The sequence below is a fragment of the Pseudopipra pipra genome, chromosome 5 (genome assembly GCF_036250125.1).
Source record: "Pseudopipra pipra isolate bDixPip1 chromosome 5, bDixPip1.hap1, whole genome shotgun sequence".
Taxonomy (NCBI): Eukaryota; Metazoa; Chordata; class Aves; order Passeriformes; family Pipridae; genus Pseudopipra; species Pseudopipra pipra.
This window is the reverse complement of record NC_087553.1, coordinates 37,448,075-37,475,535: the sequence shown is the minus strand read 5'-3', so window position 1 is coordinate 37,475,535 and position 27,461 is coordinate 37,448,075. Positions and strand designations below refer to the sequence as shown.

General features: G+C 38.1%; 1 protein-coding gene across 3 annotated transcripts in view; it reads right to left on the bottom strand.

Annotated features, from left to right (window-relative positions):
- Nucleotides 1-27,461, bottom strand: part of OSBPL8 (oxysterol binding protein like 8) — a 91,049-nt gene that overhangs the window by 53,486 nt on the left and 10,102 nt on the right. For 2 of the 3 annotated variants that reach the window (XM_064655615.1, XM_064655616.1), the window contains exons 2-3: nucleotides 7,873-7,978; nucleotides 2,387-2,423 (exon numbers count right to left, since the gene is read on the bottom strand). In XM_064655615.1, coding sequence (XP_064511685.1) covers nucleotides 2,387-2,423; nucleotides 7,873-7,914 — 79 coding nt within the window. In that variant the 5' untranslated portion in view covers nucleotides 7,915-7,978. Of the gene's footprint in view, nucleotides 1-2,386; nucleotides 2,424-7,872; nucleotides 7,979-27,461 lie in introns of those variants that run through there. The other variant, XM_064655617.1, reaches the window with a different exon arrangement.

Genomic DNA, 27,461 nt, shown 5'->3' with positions numbered 1-27,461 from the left:
TAAGGACCTGAACTGAAGGAGCAACAGAAACATGCAGCACCGCAGAGAAGACTCCTGGAAGACAGAGCCAGGAGAAAGAGAGCCAGCAGCTGAGAGACAGAGTTTGGGGTAAGACTGATACCAGATCCCCCAAACCTCCCTTGGAGACCCTCTTGGAGAAGAGGGACATGGACTCCTATTTTAGAGGAGCCTTGGAGTATGCAGCACGAGAGAGAGAGGAGCTGAGAAGCTCAGGGCGTCCCGGAGCTGGACCGGGACGGCCAGATGGAATGCGGGGGGAGTTGACCTTGGCTCCCCCCCCTCGCACTCCTGCCTGGTGGCAGCCTGAGAGACAGGGCACAAAGGCCCTGCAAGCAAGGAGCTGAGTCTCCTGAAGATACCAGACCGTCACGAAGACTCCCCTGTGTCTTCGTGATATGACGTGGTGATACGACCTTGTCTGGGGTTACGAAGTCCATGGAAGACCCCTCGGTTGTGAGGCGATGGGGCCAAGAGAGAGAGACTTGGATACCTCCCTTGTGGGTGCTGGCAGAAAGCCAGCCACAACTGCTGCATGCATGAGACAGAGCAGAAGAGCTTTGGTAAGACTGAATTGAAAGCTGCCTTCAATGTTCTAACTCAAGAGGAGTGAAGATCTACAAGGAAATCCCCTGAAGGCTCGGGCTCGGGGTTGAAATTTCCACAAAGTAAGAACAAAAATCCTGACTGCCACACTTAAATCTGCTGCCTCAGGAAAATGAAGGACACTAACCAGTGCCACAAAAAAAACTGAAATGAAGGAACTGTGGCCTGAGGAAGTGACAGAAAGACTTTTCTCTTTTCTTCTTGGACTTTTATTTGGAGGGGAGAAGAGATCTGATCATTGTAAATACTATATGTCATGGTAGAGATAGTTTGTGATCATGTGTATAATGTGATATGGTATTTATTTGTACAGTCATTGTAATATATTCCCTTTCCCCCACTTTGAGTCTGGTGTGTTTTGTCTGGAAAAGCCCATCTCACATTAGGTTGAGATGTGGGAGGGGGATGGAGCTAGGGAATTGGATTTTGGAGACTATCTCAAACCATGACAATATGCATATGCTCAATGTGTCTGAGAAGACATACAATGGCATTGCCAACCATTCCTTCCACTCAAAGGCCTCAAAGTGGTGATTTGGTTTTAGACTTTCACTCAAGCTTCAGAGCAGCCACCCAAGAGAAAGACCACCTCTCTTCCTACCTTTCTTCAACTGAGTGAGTTTAAACTCATATCATCTATCTTCTTGAAGACAAGTAGAGGATAATTTTAGAGAAGAAACATTAATTAGTAAATGCCAAAGCCTCCTCATGACTCTTTAGAGGACACATTTCAATACCAACAGAACTGTTACAGTTGAGAATACATACTTTGTTCATTTTCATCATACTGGCCATCAGATTACTAATACACAGTTTTTCAGTACAATTCATGCATCGAAGAAATACAAATCAGGGTATTTACAGCCAATTTATTTCAGGTAAGACTATGAAAGAAAAAATCTTAAGTGTCAGATTCTCAGTTCTTCTGTTTCAATAAGGAGCATATGAAAGTGCCTATACCCCTGAAAATAGTACAATGACATCAGACATAGGAAAAGGTTTATTATGATTCAACTCAACATTGTTTTCTTAACGTCTGTAATAAGCCACGTCAGCTAAGACCACAGCTTCTTCGCAGATTTCTTATCAAAAAGAAACAATTTGTACCTGCACCTCTCCTTTCCCCACGCATGCAAACTCTCAATCCCAGGCAAAATTATTCTGCCAATCATACTGTCATCCTAATGCCCATGAACCAACAGCACCAACAAGTCCTTGGCTGAATGCAAGCACATAAATACCCACATCTGAAGTTTCCCCTATCGCTTCACCAGATCCATTTCTGGAGTATTACAGTATATACACCTGGTCAGTTCTGAATATGTAAAATTGTTGAAATTAAGTAACCATATAGCAGTATAAACAGACAAGCTCAAAAATAAAAGCGCTTCTGAACCATTATTTCCATATCTTTACTATCTATACTACAATAGCATTTGAAGGTTTCATTTCAAACACACAAAAATAGCTTCTTCTCTTCCAGATAAGTAATATAAGAAATATATTTTTGGCGGCCATGACTGAGAGAGGTGAAGAATAAACTTTTCCCGCTTAAAAAAAAAAAAAAAGTTAAGGTAGGGAAACAGTCAGATGAGTGGCATGCCAGGCAAAATACTTTTCCAACAGCAAATTTTCGTCATACTTCAAATTGTCAATTATGATACAGAAGAAAACCTAGTATTTAACCCAGTAGCCCATATGCAAAATATATGCTATTATGAACATATATGCAAACATACTGTAGAAGAGAGGAGTTACTTACTTGATGGTCCATGAGAATCTCTGTTCTCACCATGTTGCTGTGTACACATACAATTGAAGAACGAAGAACAGCAAACATAAAAATCCAGGCCAGGAAGAAGCAAGTGCACAAAAGCAGCAGCAGCAGCAGGAAAGAAGAAAGACAATTAAAACAGTGTTAGTTCATAACTAAAATACAACATGCACCTCAATGCCAAAGGAGACTTAGCAGACCTTAGTTCAGAAAAGGTGAAGCAACAAAACTGACAAATATGCTTATAGAAAAGCCATTATTAGAAGCTATCATTAGTAAACAGCAACTACCTCAACTGCTTATTCTGAGTGGAATTTTTCCACCAGCAATTTAGTGCTAATATGACTTGATGCACAATGTTTTCAAAAGACTGAAGCTCTGAAGAAAGCTGAAATAATACAAAATTTGTTTCCAAAACCATTCCACTTTCAGACAAGAGTTTTGGAAAGAAAAAACCTTTAACACCATCAAAAACATGCAAGCACCCACTAATGCTTGATCCAAACCTAACTGCTTTTGCACACAAACACAAAATTAGAAGCCACAGATTCAGCTCATCTATGAACACAGGTAATATTTTAAATGGCTTAGGATGCAAGACAAGCAGTGCAGTTTTAAATTTAAGAGGACATTTTACATCATCATCATCATGGCTAGGCTTCGCGAACGAAGATTTGGGAAGGACATCAAAGTACTTCCAAAGAATCATGTAAAAAAAAATTATTTGTGGTCCACTGAATGCATCAAATATAGGCAGTAGTGGAGGGTAACTACATAGTAATAGTCTGTACTCCTTTCTGATATCTGATATGAAATCTTTTTTAAATCATTGCTAACCAAGACCAAAATCAAGGCTAAGATCCCACTGTGCTCAGCTGTGTACAGATGTAAGGCAAGTTCCACCTACGTGTTAAAGGATTTACTACATTTGAAGTCAGTGAAAAGGAGAAAACAAGTATACTGATCAGCATGAACATTTCCTCCTTAAAAATAAATCCAAACATGATGTAGCTTCTATATCCCCAAGGAAAAAAACTTATATTCCATAAAGAAGATAAATTCTTGCCCTGCTTTATAGAGGATCCAATCTTGCCTCTCTTTATCAGGACTAAACAGCAGGAAACAAAAAAGAGAAAAATCATAATCAAAATCTTTGCAAGTAAGTGTCTTCGCTTGCACTCTTGATCTCAAAACAGATTTTTTAATATATTTCTTTTTGTTAACCCTCACATCTGCCTCTGGGTATTACAGTGCAATGTGCAAATGTAAAGTATTGCAGTGAGAATATAGCAACTGCATTACACATCATTAGAAATGTGAGGCAACCCTTCTTTCATAATTCTGTAGTTTCCATAACAAGATTTGATTAAACAATGAAGGCTGAAATAAAATATAAGCAAACATGGTAAATAACCTTCAATTCCTATCAGAGACTAAATTTACATCAGAGTGAAATGCTGCTAAGGGAACCCATGAACTTACCAGGCAGGTTTCGGTACTAGTACATGAAAAGTATTCAAGAATTCAATGGCTTTTTAAGGCAAAGTGTTTCTTTTAACGTACAGATAATATAACTGCAGATTAGGAAACAATTTATGTTTGGACTGGAACTGTACTACCCTACGCTGATTTTAGATTCAAGAGAATAGTGACTGACAAGAGAGCAAGAAGCCTGCAGTAACTGTACAGAGATCCAGCAACTGACTCAAGGACAGAAAAGAACACTGCTGTTCAGCACTGGTCTGCTTTATTTCACACTAAAAGCTGGAAAGCAAGAGCACAGATCTGGAAAAATACATTGTAAATGGACATATAAGATCAGAAGTGTCAGAGACTGAGACAGTATGTTCACTCGCAGTGAGTACTTACATGTTGAAGAAGTAAGAGTGAAAAAGCACCGCAGCAGATTCAGTCTCACTGCCTGACTCTCAAGCAGCCCTGGCCAAGATACAACATGACACCACAGAGCAGGGTAACCTGTCACCGGAGATGATGGTGCAGGGGCTTTTCATGTAAATATTTTAGCATTGCATGGTTAATCCTATGAACTGGTACAAACAGCTCCTACACCAGAGGCTGAAACACAAGCCTGTCTAACTCTGTCCTTGATCTTCTCCAACAGACATTCTGTTTACACACCAAACTACCTCTGTTGCTGGTCAACCTCCTCTCTTCATTAGATGTATTTGGGCCTGTGTATTTACCTAAAACATGCAGAATATATATTTCTAAACACTGATGCAAGATGTTAAGGTACTGAAATGAGATGATTTTGGGCAAAAAGACCTCTTCATTTTCTAGTGGCCTACTGCACCTCTGTCATCTGCAATTCATATATCTGCAGATTTGGGATCCAAACCACTAAAGGAACAAAACATGACAGTTCTACTACTTCAATGTTTGCTCTGAAAAGAATGTTCTCAGGACATTCCTGTCCATCGCCTCCCACAACTCTTATTCTAAATATGCAAAATTAAGAGAAACATATGCATATTTCCAGAGGCACAGCCTACTGTTACTTTCACATTATATAATTGATGACTTTGATTATTACAGATTACAGAACAAGTCCTTTGACAAGGCAGGTTCTCAACACTACATGTTTAATTTAGCTTCTACTGAAGCACAATTTCCTTGAAATGTCACTACCAAAACATACAAAACCTAGTCCTCCTCACAGTAAAGTTTTTGAGTAAGATTTAGGAATAAAACCAGCAATACAAAGCATCCCATGAGACAGCAGCCATAATTCTGGTTTTATACAAAGGCAGCTCATGTGCTTCAGAAAAGCACTATTTTTAGACATTCATTTCTCAGAAATAAAACTAATAACAACTGCTACTAAACTTTAAGTTACATCTGCCAAGTTGTCCTGAAAAACAAAATCCTTTTCCTGTTGAATATTAGGGGAAAAGAAAAAGCATATGTCATACTAACATGTCTGAATCTCATACTACAAAAGATAAGTTTTTTAAATAGATTTACTAGTTTTACAATCAAAACCTACAGCCACATTTTTTATAGAGTTGAAATGCACATTCTAAAGCCAAGTTAGAGTTTTCAACCCTGCTGAAGACGGACTTTTCCTGAAGGCAGTCGCTGAATATGTGTAAATCATTAAGATTATTCCAGTTACATTTAAATTCAGGACCACTAACCCAACCTGCAAGTCTGATCAGTAGAAAGGACTTCTATTCTATACTTCAAGGAAAAAAGGTACTTCTATGTCTATTGATGTATTTAAATAGCAAGGACTGACTGTACAAGCTATATCACAGGCAATTTATTTATTAAATAGATGTTTTGGTAAAATATAAAGGCAACTAAAAATTAGTAAAAAAATAATTTTGAAAAAGAATAGTTTTTACCAAACATTCCCATGTAATGTTCTGAATTCTGAGTCAGTGAGGGCTGTTTAAATTAAACTACTATTTTACAGAAAGATAGGCAAAAACTGTTCTCAAACAAGAACTCAAACCAAAGGTTCTGGTATTTTGCATTGTTTTAATGGTGCCAGACTACAAAAATAGTTTGCTGAGTTGTCACAGCTTTTGTGTTCAGATTTATTGCAGTATGTATAAACCTAACTGTTAGAAAATATAAGAATTTAATGTAAGACTTTTCTCCCTATATTGATTCTGAAAAGATCACAGTATTAAGTTCTGTAATCTCCTCCTCCGTTCTTTTGTTTGGTTGGTTTGGTTGTGTTTTGTTTTTTTTTTTTTACACACAAGCCAAAAGAAAACAAATTAGAAAGCTGACACCTCTAAAAAAGGGCTTTTTCGGGTACCTCCTAGAAACATCCTAAAGAACTTAAAATGATGGGAAAAAAATGTTGATCAGTATTCATCATGCATGTTCCACCTCATGTATTTAATGAATTTTCATCAGACACACGGAACTTAAAAACAACTCAAAACCAAACCAACCTATTGCAGCTAAAAGTCTGGAATACAGAAAACTTTTAAACATGATTTAAAAAAATTTAAAATTCTGGGAAGAGTCAGGATTTGCATTGATTCAAGGTCTTCAAAATTACTGGGTCGATCTCTCTTAAAATGTATATGGGGGTTTTATTGTTTAATTTTCACTTTTTTTACTATGATGTACACCAGATCAAGAACACTAGACTACCAGATAAGCTTTCAAAAACGTTTTTAACACCTGCATGCAAAACAAAAAACTTGACATTGTAACTGCAGTTACGACAGACATTTACCCCACTAGCTGATATTTTGGTAAGAAATGCTTAGAGTAGCCTGTAACAGTATACCATCAGTTAAAAAAAATTATTCTGAGATTACACTTTAGGTGCCTAAGCACATAGGACAAAAGGCAATCTATTGTTACACTTACAATTCTCCTGAAGGAGACTTGGTAAGACATACAGAGACACATTTCAAGATACCTTTTAAATACCATGCTATTCTGAATGCACGTCACAAAAAGAAGATTAGCACATTTTATGTTACTTTGAAGTGTTTTGTGAACTGGTACTTTTTTATTTTAGGAAACAAGGAGCAGAGCAACTGAACTAACAGGATTTTTTTTAAAAAAAGTCAACAGTTGATACTCATAGTATGTTGCATCTGGGATATAGATGTGTTGTCCATGCAACAAAACAATGAATTTGTTTATTACAGGAAAAAGTCAAGGATTTTCTTAATGCACTGCAAAATAGTTTTTCTACAAATTCATCACTTCAGTTAAAAAAAGTAATAAAACACTTGAACAAATTAATAGCTCTGTGTAGTAGCTGACTGTCACAAATAAAGTTTGTCACTAATGAAGTGTTAAACTTGACCTTCACCACAGTTACAGAAAATATATCTTATTTTTGCCTTTGGGAGGCAGTGCTTTCTATCATGAAGCAACTCTGGAAACTGAAAAACATTTCCTGCTTCACCTATTAGAGTGCTTCTACATAACACAGCTTGTGGAAAACCAAATTCTTAAATAATTTCAATATTACAATGATGATGAAGTGTCATACTACTCACTAGCCTTTCCTGGTTTTAAACCGTGCTTAGAAAGAGCTTCGCTACATCAGAAATTTTGTTATCAGTACAGATTATCAACTCTTAACCTTAGATTGCTCTGATAACATATAATTATCACTCCTCCTGCCTTTTCTGCTCCTCATTCCACCAAGAAATACATTATTTTTACTATTGTCCATAGTCACTAACTAGCAAAATGCCAGTTAGACAGAGGAATACTTTTTTTCTTTGGGACTCTGAGATAAAATCCAAAAAAGTAAATCAAATCCAAAATCCAAATGTTTTTTGACATTCAGCCTTCTTGCCATGAGAATCTAGGAAATGGTACATGATACTACAGGATATTTGAAATACATTCACCAGAAAAGTATCAATTCAAACCAAAACTGAACAGATTCAAGCCATTTTACCCTCTCTCTGCAAAAGTATCTTCACATTCATCTCATTACACAAAGGCACATTTTAGTTACTCACTGAATTTCTGTCAAATTCCCCATCAACTGGGGTCGTCTCCATGCTGAAAGGGCCTGTTGTCTGTCTCTCTATCAGTTAGAGTTCTTCCATCCTGTTGCTCGAGATCCTAGAGAAGAAAAATACAGTAATTCAATTCCAATCTGTTAAGAGAGCTGCACTTTATCTCCCATAAGTTTTAAGAGTGTAAATAGTCCTAAATGCAAACTCTGCATTTTACAGTTGCTTGCAAAACATGGACATTTACCCAGAAAAAATCAACTTTTTAGGAATGGATAGAATAGTTTCAAATAAAATGGCCAATACAAAAGCTACTCACACAGGCAAGCGTTAACTATTACAAATAAGGAAAAGTTATGCAAAAAACCCAGAAACCCACAGGTTTCTTGCTGTATTTCCCCTTGTTCCAGAGTTCCCAGCAGCCACAGCACTCCCATCCCACAGGCACACAAGCTATTTGGGTACAGAAAAAGCTATTCCAGAGTAGTCACAGTTGAGGGCTTCCCAGCACAACTCCAAAAACAGCCGTGTATTGCTTTGTGGAACCGAGACACAGAAATTAAATAATTTGTGCAAGCCAGCACCCTCTGTGGCAGAGCAGGCACTCAGCTGGAGGTCACCACACACAGACAGAAAGCAATGCCTCATTCTTTAAGTGTTTCCTATTTAATTTTTTTGCAAGAGAATGAAACCTACAATGAATTGTAGTATTCACAGCACATTTGAAGTCACAAGTGAGACAAGAAAATGCTTTGGAATCAAGCAAAACTTGGTAGAAAAAACATGCTTTAACCACTTATTCATTTAGTGGGTTTCAGGGGAGAAGCAGATCAAATTGGGATGCCTACTGAGATGTCCAACTACAGTCATTGTTCTGCTGGTCTCTACAAGGCCTCCATCAGCAAGATACAAGCAGATGAGAAAGCTGTACACTGAACTGTGTGAAACAGGACAGTCAGCGTTCCGCAGGAAGAAAACCCCGTGGTTCCACTCTCAGCAAAGCCATGCTCTCTCCACCCTTACCACCAGCCAGAGAAAGTGTTTGATCAGAGAATTACTCCAAGGACACATTTTTCCCTTTCATTTTGTCTTGGGTGGGGTGAGGGGGCAGGAAGCACTAAATTACAAACTAGATTGCTAAATCAACACTTGTGCAAGAGCAGGGGTAGCATGGAGACAATGGGGTTTTTTTTAAGATAGGATGTTATCATATCATGCTTAATGTATATATAAAGCTACAGCAAGCTTTAGTAGAAACAGTTTAAATGAGGACAGAAGGGTGAGGTGGGAGGAAGTATCCCCACCAGGGAACCTGAGGAGCATCCTGCATGCAGGAGAATGGGAGAAAGTCAAACGGATGACCAGAATACACAAGGTCTTGTGTTTCAAGGCCTGCCTAAGAAATAGACACTCATAAAAACAAATATCACTATAAAGAATAAACATTTATTCAACTACTTTTAATGTTTTTATTATCCTGTTTGTTTTGTATTATGTAAAGCACATTAGAATTAGAATTTTTCCTCAGGAAAAACATACAGTATTAACACACTATAGCAATTTACCATATATCACTAAAACACAAGAGGAAGCATTAAAAAAAAGTTTAACAAAATGACTGAGTGCTAACAAAACTGCAAAGTTAATAGTTCCCTATGACTTAGTCCAAAGAACTGACGAGGATATTACTCAAGCCCCTGAGTAATTAACTGAGGTGGCATATAACTGGAAAGCATAACTGGTAAGTGTATGGCTACATGTTCTCATGTAAATTAGAAAAAGCAGACATCTGAAAGGAGATTACTACAAGTGATTAATTTGTATTAATAAAAGGAAAGATAGCATTACCACAGAAGGAGGAATTCGCCCCAGAAGGTCTGTTTCCTGGAGCAGCAGGCACTGCGACGCATACCTTCCACATCCCAGCGCAAGGATGCAGAACTGGGTAATCACTTGATGCCTGTTCCTTGTCATCTCTCCCCCACATGCCCATTTTAGGTTCTCTTATTAGCAGGAAATTCAGCAACACCAGACTGCATGCATATTCAATTTACGGAAACACTAAGCTCTTTTAAACAGGATGAAAAATGAGTTGCATAACAAACAGATGTATGCACTGATATTTAAAGCAGTTTGCCAGTTTTTTTTAGTTATGCAAACTTGCAACCACACTCAAGTTATCTGAATAAACAGATCTTTCCTGACACAGGAACATTTACCCTAAAAAACTTTTAACCCATCTCTATATTTAACATTTTTCAACTCTTAATTTTTATTGTCAATGCTCCTGGTGTATTCTGCTCCTCCATTTGTTCACATGACCACAGCCACTACATCCCCTCCTTATCTCTGTCTCAAGAGCAGTATCATCAGACAGGTACCATACTGTCTAATCCCCAGCATTCATGGCCACTTGTGGTGCCCAAGACGCTCATAATCCAGCAGGGTCCCAAAAGCTGCAGTGAAGTTTTCTGGGAGAGGGAAGGAGAAAATTCGGCCTGCTCATGTTTGACCAGTAAAGCAGGTGCAGAAATGGTTAAGGACTACCTTCCCTGACATTGCTTAGCTTATGAGTAGACTGCCAGCTTGGCTTATTTTTTTTGGCAAAATGAAAGCTAAAAGTGAACAATATTGCTTCTGAAATATGCCAAAATAAATATCAAGGAAGGAAAAGGGCTCTATCAGCAAAAGGAGAACATATTTATTTTGAAAATTACAGAATGCTTCTAACCATCTGAGCCCTGAGGCTTTGAAACAACGTTCTAATCAATGTAGGGAAGGAGAATTTATTTGTAAATGCAGCCAGGTTACTATAAGGGGTGCTTCCACAAGCGAACAAGCTCTTTTTTAATTCGGTTAACCCAACCATTAGATTTGAAGATACAACCGATGTATAATTGTTTGGGTTTTTTGGTTTGTTTTTGGGTTTTTTTTAGCTTTTGGGGGACATTTATGACATGCCTTTGCTGCTCTCTCCACATTCCCAAGTGTTTGCAGTTCGGTTGGCTTGAGGTTTTAATTAACAAATGTTCCTTCACAATCATAATTCTTAAAAGCTTAAGTGTTCAGGAAGACACACACACAAGCTGAAATTATTTGAAAATAACTATATGATGGCATCCAGCTAGTCATCCATTTTTCTTTTATAGACAATGGATACAATCCAGCTCTTACAAAGGCATTGCTTATTTTAACGCAGCTGTACCTATCAGACAAATCATGCCACAAAAGAAGCTATTTCTCTCCAACTGTGAAGAAGGTTGAACAGGTCAGAAACATATCTTTAATGCAGAAGGGAAATGCATCCCTCTTATCACATGATCCATAACCTGTTCTGTTAACATCTGTATTCCATCTTAACTTATTTTTGATGATGATACCAAAGTGTGTGGTGCAGCTGACACACTGGAGGGGAAGGATGCCATCCAGAGGGACCTTGACACACTTGAGAGTGGGTCTGTGAGAACCTTAGGAAGTTCAACAATGCCAAGTACAAGGTCCTGCACCTGAGTTGAGGCAATCCCAAGCACAAATACAGGCTGGGTGGAGAATGGGTTGAGAACAGTCCTGAGAAAAATGAATTTGGGATACTGGTGGATGAAAAACTGGACATGACCCAGCAATGCACACCTGCAGCCCAGAAAGCCAACCACATCCTGGGCAGCATCAAAAGAAGCATGGCCAGCAGGTGACTCTGTCAGGTCACTCATCAGGAGGTCTACTTTGCTCTCACAAGACCCCAACTGGAATACTGCATCCACCTCTGGGGTTTCCAAGATATTAAGGATGTGGACCTGCTGGAGCAAGTCCAGAAGAAGGCCAAGAAGAAGGGCTGGAGCACCTCTCCTATGATGACAGGCTAGGAGAGTTGGTGGTGTTCAGCCTAGAGAAGAGAAGGCTCCAGGAAGACCTCACAGCACCTTCCAATACCTAAACAGGGCTACAAGGGAGCTGGAGAGGGATTTTTTACAAGGGCATGTAGTGATAGGACAAAAGGGAATGACTTTAAACTGAAGCAGGGTAGGTTTAGATTTGATATTAGTAAGAAATTCTTTACTGTGAGGGTGGTGAAACACTGGAACGGGTTGCCCAGAGAAGTTGTGTATGCCCCATTCCTGGAAGTATTCAAGGCCAGGTTGGACGGGGCTTTGAGCAATCTGGTCTGGTGGGAGGTATCCCTGCTTATGGCAAGGGGGTTGGAGCTACATGGTCTTTAAGGTTCCTTCCAACCCAAACCATTCTATGGTTCTATGATTTTAACAGATTGCTTCGTCCATTTGTATTTTTTTAACTATTTGGGTTTCAGTTAGTTCCACCTTGAAAATAGGAAAATCCTCCTTGGGTCTCCCATATAAGGAAAGGAAAGCATGCATCAGTGAAAGCTACTACTCTGCATGGACAGGATCTTTTTTAACTATCTACACACATGGATGCTTAAATGTTCTGTGGGAAGAGGTAAGAAGACAACTCCCATCAATTTAAAAAAAAGTATCAGAAGCCATTAAATGTATGTCTCAGTACTATAACGTTACATGATATTTTCTAAGATACAGTTACACAGATCACAGAGCAAAAGTAGCACAAGTTGGGTGCCTTGGCCATGAGAGAAGACTGTGGCAGCAAGCCTTTGTTCAGTCTTTTAGAGATCAGTGAAGTGGATTTGGCAGTACTCTGCATTGACTTACAAATTCCCTAAATTAACCAGATTACATGAACTTTTACTGTGGGGAATGTTTGTTTAACCGAATAAAGGCATTACTAGGAAATACAACCCCCTTTTTCTGCCAGTATAAAAAAAGCTCCTCACCAAACATGATACTTGTTCCAGGCACATTAGAGAATTTAGTCCTGACACTGTGGCAGTAATATCCTATTGGAAGTACTTTTCTAACATTAAATCATAATTCAAACCACAAAAAGACTCTTCTTCCCCTTCTCCCACAGCTTAGCTTCAGTTCAAACACTTCACTAAATCTGGAGAGTTTCATCAAGAGTCTTTGCCTGATCTCATGGCTGAAACGGGTTTTGCTTTCTCCCTAAGTACTATCACCTACGGTCATTAGATATGGCATTTGCACTGCGATACTGTTTTGTGATCTGTTATAGTATCAGAGTACCCTCTTGCACTCCAGCATCACATCTCATAGGCAAGGTACAGCCTCACCTGTGATGTGCCACCAGGCAACACCAAGTGCATGGTGAAATGGCTACTGCATGCTGATCCGGCCTTTCCAAAGGGGAAGTGTTCTCCAGGGCTCTGACCTCCAAACTGACCTAAGTTCTGCTGGATGCCTGACTTCTTTACTTAAAGCCTAAAATAAGTAAAAGCACTTAAATTGCCTGAGATATGTATCAGATAAGAATATACTGCAATTTTTTTTAAGATGACACAAGCAGAATAATACACTGATTTCAAAGATCAACGTGGCAACGAGGACAGGCAAGGCATGCTAGGAAAACAGAAAACTAGTTGTTCACATTGATGTCAAGAAGGATAAAAATGCACCCACGTCCTTGGTTTGGTCACCCTCATAGTCAAAAAATGTTTCCTGATGTTGGGACAAAACCTCCTGTGTTTCTGTTTGTGCCCATTGCCTCTTGTTCCATCACTGGGCACCACTGGAAAGAACCTGGCTCTGTCACCTTTATACCCTCCCTTCAGCTATTTATACACATTGATGAGATCCCCCTGAGCCTTCTCTTCCCCAGACTAAACAGTCCCAGCTCTTTCAGCCTTTTCTCATAAAAGAGATGATCCAGGTCTTTGATCATCTTCATGGCCCTTCATTGGACTCTCTTCAATATGTCCATGTCTCTCTTGTACTGGGTTGCCCTGAACTGGAGCCAACACTCCAGATGTGGACTCACCAGTGCTAAGTAGAGAGGAAGGATCACTATTCTTGACCTGCTGGAAATGCTTTGTCTAACGCATCCAAGAACACCATTCCCCTTCTTTGTGGCAAGGACATGTTGATGACTCGTGTTCAACCACTCATCAGGATAACCAGGTGAACCCTAGGTAAGCAGTTCTGAGGTGTGGTTATCAGTGCATTCAGTTCTGTAAGGTCCATAAGGAAGTTTAAGCTAACACTCTTAAGAAAGGTATCTAAGTGCTGAAACAAACAAATAAAAAGGAACAAGTTTAATAGAAATTAAGAGCTAGCAGGTATAGGATCAGTTTTAAGAGATTAAAGGAAATCTACGTTCTAAATCTAACTAGGGTGATCAAACCCAGGCTCTCAATCTAAGTGTAACTCATGCTGTCATTGAATCCAGTGGACCAGAGGAACTGCAGCCTCCTAGTTGTAGTGTAAGGCCACAGATCATCCATCCCTCGTAGCTAACAAGTCCACACAACAAGTACACTTCATTAACAAGCTACAGATCAGGCCAATTTCTTGCACATGATACAGTGCTACTGCATGCCAAGTACTCTGTGTTTGTTGTGATTAGTTCCGAGAAAGCAGGAACTGAAGCTCAGTTACTGGTAAACATGGAGGAGGGGCAACAGGGTAAAACGATTCAGCAAAATATCTGGTAAACAAAGAAATCACGATTTTTCCTCAGCTCTCAAGCTAAGCATCTTACACTATTAAGAACTTGGAAGAACTAGGAAGATGTTGCATTGTGCAATTCTAGAAGAGAAATTCGAGAGTTGAGTAAATCTCTAGGTTCCTTCTACTGTTAAGTCAGTCCAAACAGAAGAGCTTGACAAAAATCAGTAATTATATAGGAGAAGTCATAGATGACAAATGACAGTTACATTAACTCTGAACTGGAATGTCTGAATGCTCAAAACTCTGCTACTTGAGTATAAGTACAGCAGAACTCAACAACTGCCTCAAGTCCCCCAGGTATACTGTGATCACTTAATGCTATCAGCCACCAAATCTACCTTGTACATAACACTTCCTTCCACCCCACATTTCATCACCTGCCCCTTCATTTCCCAAACAGTCCACATGCAAAGAACACTATTTCCTCTGTTTCTGTAGTGCTGTTTTCAGAAGGGGAAAAAAATATCAAATACCAAAACACCAAAAAACAGGAAAGTTGAAGCTTAAGAAAAAGACTTGAAAACATCTCTAGAAATAAGTTAGCTGAGGTATCTGGACTGTGCTTCCACTTGCCGTCTTTTGAAAGAGTTAGATGGCAATGAACACCAAGGAAAGTGTAGCAAAGTTCTGAATATCCACTGCAACTTTAATAATTACTACCTTAGAGACAAACTTTAATAGATTACTACCAGACACAAACTTGTCCTGATAAAAATAGAGTACAGAAGAGATGGTAAGAATAACCATCAGGTAATAAAATCCATCATCCTCTCTAAAAGCTAAAGCCCAAGGGTTCAGGAGTCCTTTGGCCATTGAAATACACTTCAAAGCTCTCCAACCTGTCCCAATCTTCAAGATATATATTCTGCAAGACTGTTCCCATAATTAAAATGAGTTGTTAGTCTTAACAGTAAAAATGTCTATTTCTTCACTTATAGGTGTCTAGTTACTTGGAAGCATTACACAGTTTGCCTCCACAAGACATTTTTACCTAGGGCTCAATCTAACTTTTGAGTATAAGAATAAGAGAGGCAATAAATCATTGGTTCTGTTCATTTAAGCTAGAATCAGAGAGATCCTATGAAGCTTCATAAAATATCCAGAAGATTTTTTTTTGCTTCATTGTGAATTAGGCAAAGAAGATTTAATCTAACCTTACAACACCAAATCTAGCATTTTATTTTTACATACATTTTATTTTTTACATTATTTTACTGCAGTACCAACCAGTAAAATAACTATGTGGATGCTATACAGAACCTTAAACAAGGTTAAATTGGCCAATGACAGTTTTGGTTTTGAAGAAAAAAGGATGCCCTCAAAGTAATGGTTAGACACATTGCAAACCATATTCCTTAGACACATTCTAAACCATATTCCTTTCAGAACTCTGCCCTGCAACTTAAGGGTACATTTGCTATTTGGGCCTTGCATTTTTCCTGCACAACAACAAAATCTAAAAAAGGTTTAAGAAAGCAACATGTTAAATTTAGTACTTTAAAGTCAAGGAATCCTGCCTTTCTTCTAACAGCATTAGCAGTTTTCTTTCACATCTGTGAAGGTAATACTAATAGTCTTTCACACACACCTGCATCTCCTCAGATATCTAGTTAATTCATGTTCATCTAAAACTTTGCATTAGAAACCAAGATGCCTCTCATAATAGCTCAGAGTATTAAAAAAAAAAAAAAAGAAAAAGGTTGTTCTGCACTGTAATGAGAGGCCAGATGGCACCCTGTCATTTTTTCTCTCTCATTTTGGCAGCTGTATGAAGATGCAGTGTGACACATTCTTCTAGAGACAACTGAAAGGGATTAGGAGATTACTAGTCCCCCACACCTGGTCCTTACCACCTCTTTTCCCACTGTGGCTTCTGCCTTTCTGAACTGTCTGTGCGGGTGCTCCCTAACCCTCTTCTGTCACAGAAACCCCCCTATTGCAAATTATTTTAAACAGACACTCACAGAATGCACATAATCTAAACTGAGCTAGGTCATAGGACTCCTACAGGTCTGGCACAGCAGCAGCAAAGAACAGCTGAGGGTCATCTTCTAACTCACCTCCATTACAACCGTAACAGCCTGTGTAAGCACAGACTGTGCTTACAACTACACACTCGCCCAACACCTGCAGGATATGAAGGGAATCGAGCCAAGGCAAAAGGAAAAGCAATGTTGTTTTTTAAGGTTTTTCTGAAATGAAAAAGTAAGATAAGTCAGCAGATATGTTTCCCCAGTCAAGTTGGATAGGTGGCAGGACAAATCCTTCCGTTTCTGATGCCGGAGTGGAATCAGTTGCCATCCTGAGACAGGAGATAGATCCGGATTTCCTCTGCATGGAACATTCCAAAACAAAATCCAACCTTGCTTTTCCTAAAAGAAATACTTCACCTTGGCAGACATTACTGTCAAACAGAGAGTCAAAGCATTAAAAAGAAAGAAAAAAAATACTATTTCAAGACTATGAAAAACATTTAAAGAATATGAATAACAATTCATCCATTGTGCTGAAAAAACCTCAAGAAGGTATTAAAAGTCTAATACATCAAATGATGTATCTAAACATCTTACAATGAGATGATAGATATAGAAATATTTTAAGCCTTACTTGCAGGTCAAAAATACAATCAACTGTATAAGGAATAAAGTTGCAGAAAGCTGTTCTGAGAGTATATATAAACGATTGCTTTCAAAGGTAGCAAGCACCGCTGGAAGTAGCAATAATTTTTTTCACCAGCAAGTACTGTTGAAGAATAGCATTAATGTGGAGTGAATAAAATAGATGATCTTTATTCATCCAGAGCTCCCAAACACCTACCAGTACAGAATCACTTTTCTGTACCCCAATGGCTGTTTCAGCGAAATAAGAACTGATATTACCTCTCTGGGTCCTGCTAATGAGCATCATGAATACATTTCAAGGAGCTCAGGTAAGAGAGTAACTACAATCCTAATTTCTGCTCTAAACTGAAATACATAAAATAGAAAAATCAATGGAAGTTCTAAGATTAAAAGTGTGAAAGAAGACTTAACACAGACAAATATGTCTGAGTTGAGCTGTGCTTAGCTGCAACACAGTTATATTATGTTTGAGAGGTTTTTAAGAAATGGACTTTCTACAGGATTAAATTTGGATATTTCTAACAGGAACCTAATGTTTATTCTCATGTACAATTTAATTTCCGTATCTTGGCAGCAGTGCCTCTTCTTGATATTAAAATAGAGTTGATGACAAAAGAGATGGCCTTCATTTGGATTTCTTTTGGCTAGTGCTAGAAGGTAGTTTCCACAATTTCAAGATAGATGATATCTGTATGAAAATTTAGGAACAAAAGGTCAGAGTAGCCTACTGCAATAGGAAAAACTCTAAAAATCCTAACTTAAAGTAGCAGCAGGTTCAAACAGGCAGTGATACTATCTGGCTTACACATCATGGTTTATTAAAAAGATTTAGAAAGTCTAATTTAGATTTCCATTGTTGATGCCAAGTTTATTTTTTTCACTCTAATACTGAATTAAAATAAGCTGATGAACATAACTTTGCTTTTCAGGTGTCGGTGCTATTCTACACGTTCGCAATTCAGAATCTTTCATAGGTTTTTTGGTGGGGTTGGTTTTTTATTTGGGGAAGTTTTTTATTTTTTTATGGGAGTTTTTGCATTGTTTTTGTTTTGTGGGGGTTTTCTAAAGACAGGAAAAAAATATTACAAATGGACTTTGTACAGCCTTAACAAGGACTAGTGCTTTTAGCACCAAACATCCAAGCTTGTCTTCTGAAGCTACTGAGTAACTGCTGATCAACTTGGATTTGGAACTGCTGCAAGAATCTTACAGCATCTTACAGAATCTTAAATAGCTTTTAGTTAACCAGGATACCAATAACATTAAAATGACATAGCTTGATCCACTGGAACTGTAAAATATTGTTGCATTGCAGACTTGGCAAGTGACCTAGCACTAAACCCCTTGTTTACCCACCTATTTCTACAAATTACATGCTCCTCCATGACATTTCTTTGGGTGAGGAGAAGCACCTAGCCTGCCACAACAAGCAGCTATGGAAGAATTACAAGCATTATCAAGTGACAACGGACCTGTAATTCACAGCCCTCAGAAATCAGGTCAATATCACTGCCTAATGGAAGTCAGGCAACTGCTCACACTCTTTGCAACAAACAAACAAGAAACTTATAAAAAATAATTTTTGCCAGAGCTGAAAATAGAAGGTAAGCCTTTCACACATCAAAGCCAGCCCTCAAGCACAGGAGTTAGACATTTTGTTCCCAAAGCTATCCCATTTCTGAAGAGCAGAATGCTTTTTGCTCCCAGTATTGGGAGGAGACACCAAGATTCTTCACAGCAAGAAACACATATCATCAGGGTACATTTAACATTTTGCTTCAGGGACCAATAAAGGAGATACTTTCTTCTCTGCCTGCATGAATTTAGTACATGTCATGGTTGGGATAAAGGGTTCTGTTCCCTGACAACCAGGGAGTGGTTGTAAGCATGTACAGGAAAACAAAGTCTTGACACTTCCTTGAAAGTTCTTTGAAATGCTTCAGAGAAGAAAACAAAGAGAGAAAAAAAAATAGCATCCTAGACAAAGAATTATTGTGTTCAAGGCTAAACAAATATTTAATGGACAAGGCACCTCCTCCTGCCCTTCCACCCAGTCTACTCAAGTAGTGGGAATTCTCTTTCCCATAAAATGGTTTAAGAGGGCCATCAGATAGCTTGAACACCTGATTTAAAGTGAATACAATCCTCTCAGCTGTGCAATACCATAGCATTTTGTGATAGGAAGTTTTGAATCCTGCTTCTCCACCATCCTCTATCCAGCCCCCCAATGCTCATTTAGTTAAGGGAGTCCAGAACAGCACAGTGCAGGTTGTGAGAGACATCACAGAGTTCAGGAATGCAGGGTCAGACAGAAGACAGGCACAAGTGCTTGGAAGGAAGGATGCAACACTTGTGAGCTCAAACAAATTCTGTTGCTATTTTTATAATAAGTAAGAATAATTCCAAGAAAAAATGTATTTATCTTTCAAAAGAAAAAAACGACATCCCTCCCTTTCACAGCATTACCTCATTCCAATACTGTCACCCAAACTGACAAGAGTTATCAGTTAATAACATTTTATAATTTACTTTCATATTTAAAATTACACACAATACCAAGATAACACGAGCTAAATTACCAAGATAATATTAGCATAAAGCAATTCAATACCCTGTATCTCTGCCACAGCAGTTAACTACACCTCTGTGTATAATGTTACACATTTTATTCCCTTGGAAATACATGCATAAGCTGCTTTCAAGTCTGGCATGTAGGAAAAGAATGAAACGCTGATTTCTGTACTTCACAATGTATATGGAGCCAGGCAGCAATAGCTCAAAAGCTGTAACTGAACAAAAACGCATGTCCAACTTACTCATGGAGTAAGAGTCTGTTCCTGGGGCACATCCCATCTCTGACGCTCACTTTCACACATTGCACTGGTATGTCGGAAGGAGGAAAACTGCATGGACCCCTTTAGACTTCCTGCAGGAGCAGCTGTAAGAGTAACCAGCACTACGTGCTTCCAACTATGTGCAATGCTAAAAGGGGCGATGGGAGAAGCCTTGTGGTCCTGCATTTTCAGTTCACTGTTAACTGAGTGCCCAGACTGAATATCCAAAACCAGCTGTCACAGATACAAACCAGTCAACTTCAGCAGGTACACTGCAGTTACGACTACAGTCTTTAACTTCTAAAAACTCTGATTTATCAAAGAAATCTTATAATGAACATGTAGGAGAGTAAAAGTTTGTTGGTTTGTTTTTTTCTAAGAATTGTCAAAAAGCACATGTAATATTGATTTCAATGACATCAACAAGCATGCAGAGCCTCTGATCTCAAAAACACCTCAAAAACACAGGCATACATAATCTTTCCCATAAGAAAGGATTTTGTTCCTTCCTTTTGTAGCCCTCAACAGAATTCAGAGAAGGATGAGTTGTCCACCTCCTGATGATCACAACCTGAGAAAAAATACTGTAAGCCAGTAGTTCTTAATATAATGGCATGTTTTACACTTCCGTGATGGCTTCTAGAAAGTCTGTGATATTCATAATTTCAGCTTTTTCATATTCAAGTTGTCTGCAACAGACACTGAATATAAAATTAAGGTAACTCCAGGAGTGCTATTAACTTGATAAAATCCAGATTTAAAGTGAAAAGCCAGTTGGATATTTCAAAGCCCAAACTGTAAAATAACTGAGAGGCTTACCTATCGAAACCACCTAACAACAATAAGCACACAAGCAATTCAGATGCATGATGAAGTAATAAGCAATTTCCGCCCCAGGAGAAAAGCACTATGCCAACACTTCACATACAAAGAGAATTGACTGTTCCCAAATGTTGGTAAGTATAATTAACCTTCATAACCCTATCTTTGGCCTTGAACATTAAAGCTGAATTCATCTTGAAAACCAATTAAAATGCTAAGCAGTCTATCTACTCTGAGACTGGAGAATAGAATACTGCATTCAATCAAAAAACAAAGCATAGCACAATTGTCTCCTTAGACACCTTCAAGGATCTGTTAGCTGTTTTAGTAAAAATCATAATTCATAAATAAATCACATTTTAAGAAGAACTGAAAAATTCTTCAATTCTTCACGAAGATCCCAAAACACGTACAGTTTATGAAGGCAAAATTGAAGGTTTAACAGAAAAAAATATCATCTTTCCTAGATGATAGTTATTTCCTCTTAAAAAATCATGCCTACTTGCCATGAAATTCAGATGCATGTGAATCTCTAATGATCAGGTTTCTTTTCAAGGCCTTGGTTTTGTTGCAGCTGGGGCAATCACTATGTTACTCTATTACCACACCCTTGAATAATGAAGGGAATAGAAGACTATAGTCACACTCCTAAATATCAAAGGAAACAGAAGACTATAGTAAACATATGCCCAGTCACTTACAAGAGCCTTTCAGAGTACCCAGACTCTGAACAAAGTGCCATTCCACATGAGAAATGCTGTCACAGGTGCACACCAAAAGCACTCTCTAGGTTTGCTTAAAAGTAAATTATTACCATTCCTGGTTTCCAAAATTTTCCATTTGATGTTGAAATTCATATTATACTAGAAGATTTTAAGCCAGGTATGAAATTCTGCTCTTTTAAGGACAATACAATTTTTTCTAAGCTGTTTTGGTACAGGAGGCTGTTGCATCATAACAACAGAAAAAAAAAATCTGTATCTCTCTGTACTTTCTTGTTGTATCTATGCCTTCATATTAATTATCATCATTAGTGTTTAGCATCAGAACAAATAAAGTCATGCTTTTTTTTTTCCAGTTAAGACACTAGGTAGAAACATTACTTTTCCAACAGAAGGAAAAGCAGGTAAAGCAATTTCTGATTGTTTAGTGATTCTGAGCTGATGAGCACCATTTTATAGTTACAACTCAGTTTAAACATCAGAATTTTGTTTCCAGTAATATACATGCTATATCTTAGTATAACTTTATTCACTACTGAAGTTCAGAGTGGTGTTAATTATTTTTTTCCATTTTTAAAATTTATTTTCAAATATACACAATATATCTGTTCAATAAGCATTTGTTTGGGTATATAAACAACCTTGAACTAGCTCTTCATTTCAAAAACAGATCCTTTATGAGGTGGCTAAAAGTCAGAATCATCTCCATGTTCAGTTAAGTCATATTTCAAGTCTTACAACTTCCAAGGAGTTCTCTTGGTTGCTGTTCAGTTACCCTTGACAGTGCTGTAGATGGCAGTATTTCACAAAGCTGACCTCCCTGCCTCAGCCCTGGGCAAGGACCGCAATACAGAGAATATTGTTGAATATTATTGAAATACGCTGTAAGGGTGCTGCAAGAATCTTCAGTTCAGGCACTTCCAGAACATACCTCACATGGTAAGAAAATATGCAAGATGCATTAATTAGAAAAACAATTTTCTCAGTTCACTAAAGAAATAGTAATAAATAATGCCAGTTAAACAAAAATTTTTAAGGTGAGATCATCCTTAAAACAGAGATTCACAATAAACTGTTCCTGCTATGGGATTTGAGCACACTCAAAACATTTCATTTCAGCTGACCAAAATGAAATTACGTTTTCTGTAGTAACCCCAAAATCCTGATGAGAAAGAGCTGTTCTTGTGTAGGTGGGTACACCTGGACCCTCTGAGCTTCCAACTGACCTGAAATTGGGGCACTTTCCAGAATATAATGGCCTCAGCAAACATCTCAGTTTCACAGTGAAAGACAGCTGAACACACTAAACTGCCAGCAACACAGTTTCCATGTAGAACCTCCCAGAAGCGGTCACTTTTGTCTTAAAGTTGACTGCCCACATCATGAGAAACACAGCAGGAGCTTCACAAGAACAAACTACTCCTCACTCCTGGAAACAGAAGTCACATGAATCCATGTATACATTGCCTTGACCCATAATTCCCTTTCTTCCTAAAATTTTAACTGGAGTTGACAAAAGCAAAGTACGTTCTATCGCATTGCAAAAACTCTTAGAGATTCTGCTGCACATCAGAAGCAAATTGAATCAAGAGGAAACTATGCAAATCCCATGCCACCATCATGGTGGGTTCACATTATTTCATAATGGGTAGAAAAATGGCACAATCACTACCAAGTCAGTAGCTTTAGGAACCACCTCACCAGCAATTTCAATGCTCCCCCAGATAAATGCCTCCTCCTAGCTGCGAGCCTCATTATGCATCTCAAGCGAAGTACAAAAACACTAGCTCTCAGGACACAGAGCATGCAAGCTTCTCTTTGTAATGCTCACAAATCAGAATTCATAAGAGGTTCATTTCCATTCCCTATGAGGAAGGACGGCCTGCTAAAGATCAAAATTACTTTCTTTGCTACTCAGCAAAATGTTTGCTGGCAACTAGAAAATGCATGAGATAGCAGAACCAGTGACAGGAGGAGCAGAAGCCAAGACACAAAATAACATGTCATCTTCGTTAACTCTGCAAACAAAGTCCAAGGATGTAATGGAGAGCAGACTGATACCACTGCATTCCATCAGATCTGATATCAGCAGTAGGGCTCCTACAAGTAGTGCTCCTAGCAAATAAATTTATGCTGATGACAACCTCCCTGGACACAGTTTTGGGAGGAGTGGAGTGTTACTATATTTGCTTCTACAGCTTATGCTTGCAGTAATTTGTTTGAGGAGGGAGGAGACGCTGACATAAGCACCTGCACTGCAGCTTCTCTCACACTGTTACAATAGCACGATCTTTGCAAGTTAAGCAGCAAAGACTGCCACGCACAGGATTCAAATAGAGACATTTAAAATTTCACAACTGCAAAATATGCATGCATCATGCGAGCTTACATCAGCGAACACCTGTATTTTCCTCCAGAGAAAGTAAAGCAAAGAACAAGAACACAGAAGAATGCTACTAGGTTTCTGAATTGCTAAGACAGATAGGACAGCAGCAAAGAAGAAACAAATATGCTACTATATGCTTAAGTGAAAGAAGAGAGCTAAACGTGTGGGGCTAAAGATAAAACTATTATGCATGGAATACTGCTGGAATGGAAAAAAGACATTTAGAAGTGTCAGAAAATTATAACCAAAACAGTTAATGACATAGAGTCATCGCCTAAAAGATGGCTAGAGCAGGACAAACACAGAAATAAATTGTTTGTAAATAAATCTATTTTTTTAAAAACACAGAACAAATTTCAAGCAAACATGACTCTGTAACAGAGTGGTGACTAAGGCCCCCAGACCTCAAGGGGACTTTCATTCCGTGTTGAGGGCAACGGCAACATTGCGTCAAAAGAAGAGGACAGGTTATAAGTGAAGTTGGAAAACTGTACCTACTACAACTGGAGGTGGTAATAGAAAAGCCCCATTATTTCTTCTCTCCTCCTTCAAGACTCAACTCTTGGGACCCCTGACACCAGAAAAGGAGGTGAGGACTTAGTGAGAGCTTTCAGATTGCAAATTAAAACCCCAAAAACATGCACACACCTTCCTTTACTCAGGTCTTTTTCCAAGTCTTCACCAAGATCAAAGTTGTTTAGAAATTACTTTTCCTACTCTACAATTTCCCTTGTCTGGGCTGCCCTGCTGCAGAACACAGAGTGCAGCCTGCAGAAGGTCAGCTATAGCAAGTTACAAGTCATAGAAACACCAGCTACTCCCTGACAAAATAAAAACAAACAAGAAAATCACAAAAACCCACCGCATTTCTCTCTTCCTTCCCTCCTCCAAGAGTTTACAGACAGAAGTGCAAATTCAAACATCATCTGCCTATCAAGGCATTAAACCATATTCAGAAATTCATTCTACAAGCCAAGCGCTCACTTCTATAACACTTCCCCCAACACCTTAAAACCAAATGAATCACATAAGATGCTACTCATCTGGCAAGAAAGACAACCCAAGCTTCTTAACTCTGCATTTTTAAGATAGAAACATCTGATAAACAAGAAGTTTTAATCACCTACAAGAAACTAACAGTGAAGGACAAAAACGAAAACAAAATAAACACCAAACTGTTTAAATGAAATTGTTTGATAACAATGGAAACTTAAGCATTTTTTTAAACCCACAAAAATGTCAAGAAAATGCCTATAATGAATCACAGTCCAAACTTATGTTTAATACCTCAGACATGTTTCAGCTATCATTTCTGGACACTGTACACTGAGAGTAACATTAGGTCTCTGTCACTCTAGTTTCCTCTTCCTCTACCATGCCTGCTGGTACAAATGCTTTTCTACAAACTAAATTCACAAAAGGTCAACTGCCAGACAATATTCTGTATACAGAATTAAAAGCAAAAAAGTTAAAACTCATTGTCTGTAGTTCTTAAGAACAATACACAATCGATTTATCCTTAACACTGTTTTTTTAAGATGCAACAAGCCTTAGCTTCCTGAATTTTAAAATTAAAACCAAAAACGTCAGTGGTTTGAGAAGCTGTTTGAGAAGTGGTTTGAGCCTGCTGTTACTACACAGCAATACCACAGTGTTACAGAAGAATTACTGGTCTCTTTTACGAAAAGTAGACTAAACCATGCAGACATCTAATTTTTCTGCTGGATCTTCATCAGCCTGATGCATAAGCTATTGTTGCAAGTTCTGATGAAGAAGACAGGAAGATATAATTTTTAACTGTTCACAGCATGAGAAGTGTCATACTGATAACTATTTCAGAGGCATAATGAATTCTTGTAGCTGTAATAAGAGGAAGGAGGAGTCCACGAATTATAATGCAGAATAATTAAGGAATGGAGTTCAGAAATAAATCCATGTAAGAGAACAAAGAACTATAATGCAGGAAGATAGGCAGAGAAAGATCTGCAATACATTTGTCTGAGATTCCTATTGGCAAATATTTAATCTATAGAGCCTGTAAAGGTAAATAATTTCTTCTCTCTTCAAATGAAAGACTACAGGTGATACTTGGAAGCACTCACAGACTACAGCAACTGAAACAGTACAGCTCAATGTTGACTTTTACCTTATTTTTATTCATGCCCCAATTCCATCTATGCTGTTTATATGGCAAATGCTAAAATGGAGGTTATTTACTTTAAGAGATAACACAAGTCCTGTTCACAAGTGGGTTATATTTACAAAAACAACCTGTCAATCAGAGAGGAAAGTGACTTAAGCAAAAAACAACCAGTTTTCTTCATTTCATAAAAAGGGATGAAATATAATTTGATAATTGATAAAACAAACAGTAAAAAATGTGTATTTAAGTTCTTTTCTGGTCAATTAGTAACAAAAAATAAATACTTATACGCAAAAAATGGTACAACATGCAGTCATTGATTTGTTACGCTTGAAAAATAACCACCACCTACCAGATCTTTAATCGTTTTGACATAAATCAAGCTCTGTATAGGAAGAAGGTAGAAATCAACAATGAGATATACAAGGACAAATTTTTAAAGTTCACTGAATACAAATATTGTTTATAAGCCAAAAACATGAGGAAAGTATTAAAGATTGTTTTAATTGAACAAGAATGTGTCTGATCAGCAAGGTAGTACATACAATTTGTAACATGTGATCTGAGAGTGACTAGAGCAGAGATCTCCAAATTTAAAAAGAAAACAAAGCAAACCACCAAAAGCCAAGCCCTCTGACACCACAGACCTCATTTCCTTACACCAGTTCTTAGCTTGCATAGAAATAAAGTATGTTTCCCTGCTCCGAGCTGAGAACCAAACGGAGTATATGACACTGAAAGAAACTGATTATTAAGCTTCAAAGAAAATATTCTTGTTAATGAACAGAGAGGAATATTGAGCGCTGTTCTTTGAAGCACTGACAGTAAGTGGGTATAGTTAATATTTAATTAAAGTAGCTGACATGGTACAGACCCATCTGAACACTCTCTCAGGTTTCTTTTTCACCATTTTCTCTCATTTTATAGGGCAGCTCATTGATCTCTGTTCTGTGTTCTACCTTGATTAGCATGTACAAGCTTTCTGCTACGTGCTTCTTTGCCTTAGCAGACTTGCTTTTTTAATCAAAGAAGAACTTTTTTCATCAAGGTAGAACACTCATTCTTGTTGAAAATTTCAAAATTATGTCTTAGAACCTCTCCTTACATTCAGTAATTTTGTGCACCATTTAAATAGATGTAATCCTCATTTCTGAAGAGGAGGTGTCTCCACTGAGCGGGTTAGAGCATGGTGCCAATAATGTCACAGTTGTGGGTTTGATCCCTATATGGGCTATTCACTTAAGAGTTGGACTTGATGATCCTTGTGAGTCCCTTCCAACCCAGAATATTCTGTGATTCAGCTTACAAGTATCACAAGCTTTAAGTCCATGCTTTCCCCTTATGATTTTCTATCCCAGGTATTTTAATGTAGCTGTTTGCATTAAGGTTTGTCCTGACAGCACAGTTTAGTGATAGTTAAGTATAACTACAATCCTATTTGCAAGATACAATCAAGGTACTGTTTGTAAAAACAGCAAGCAGTAAATCTTTACAGGTAGGGTAGTGC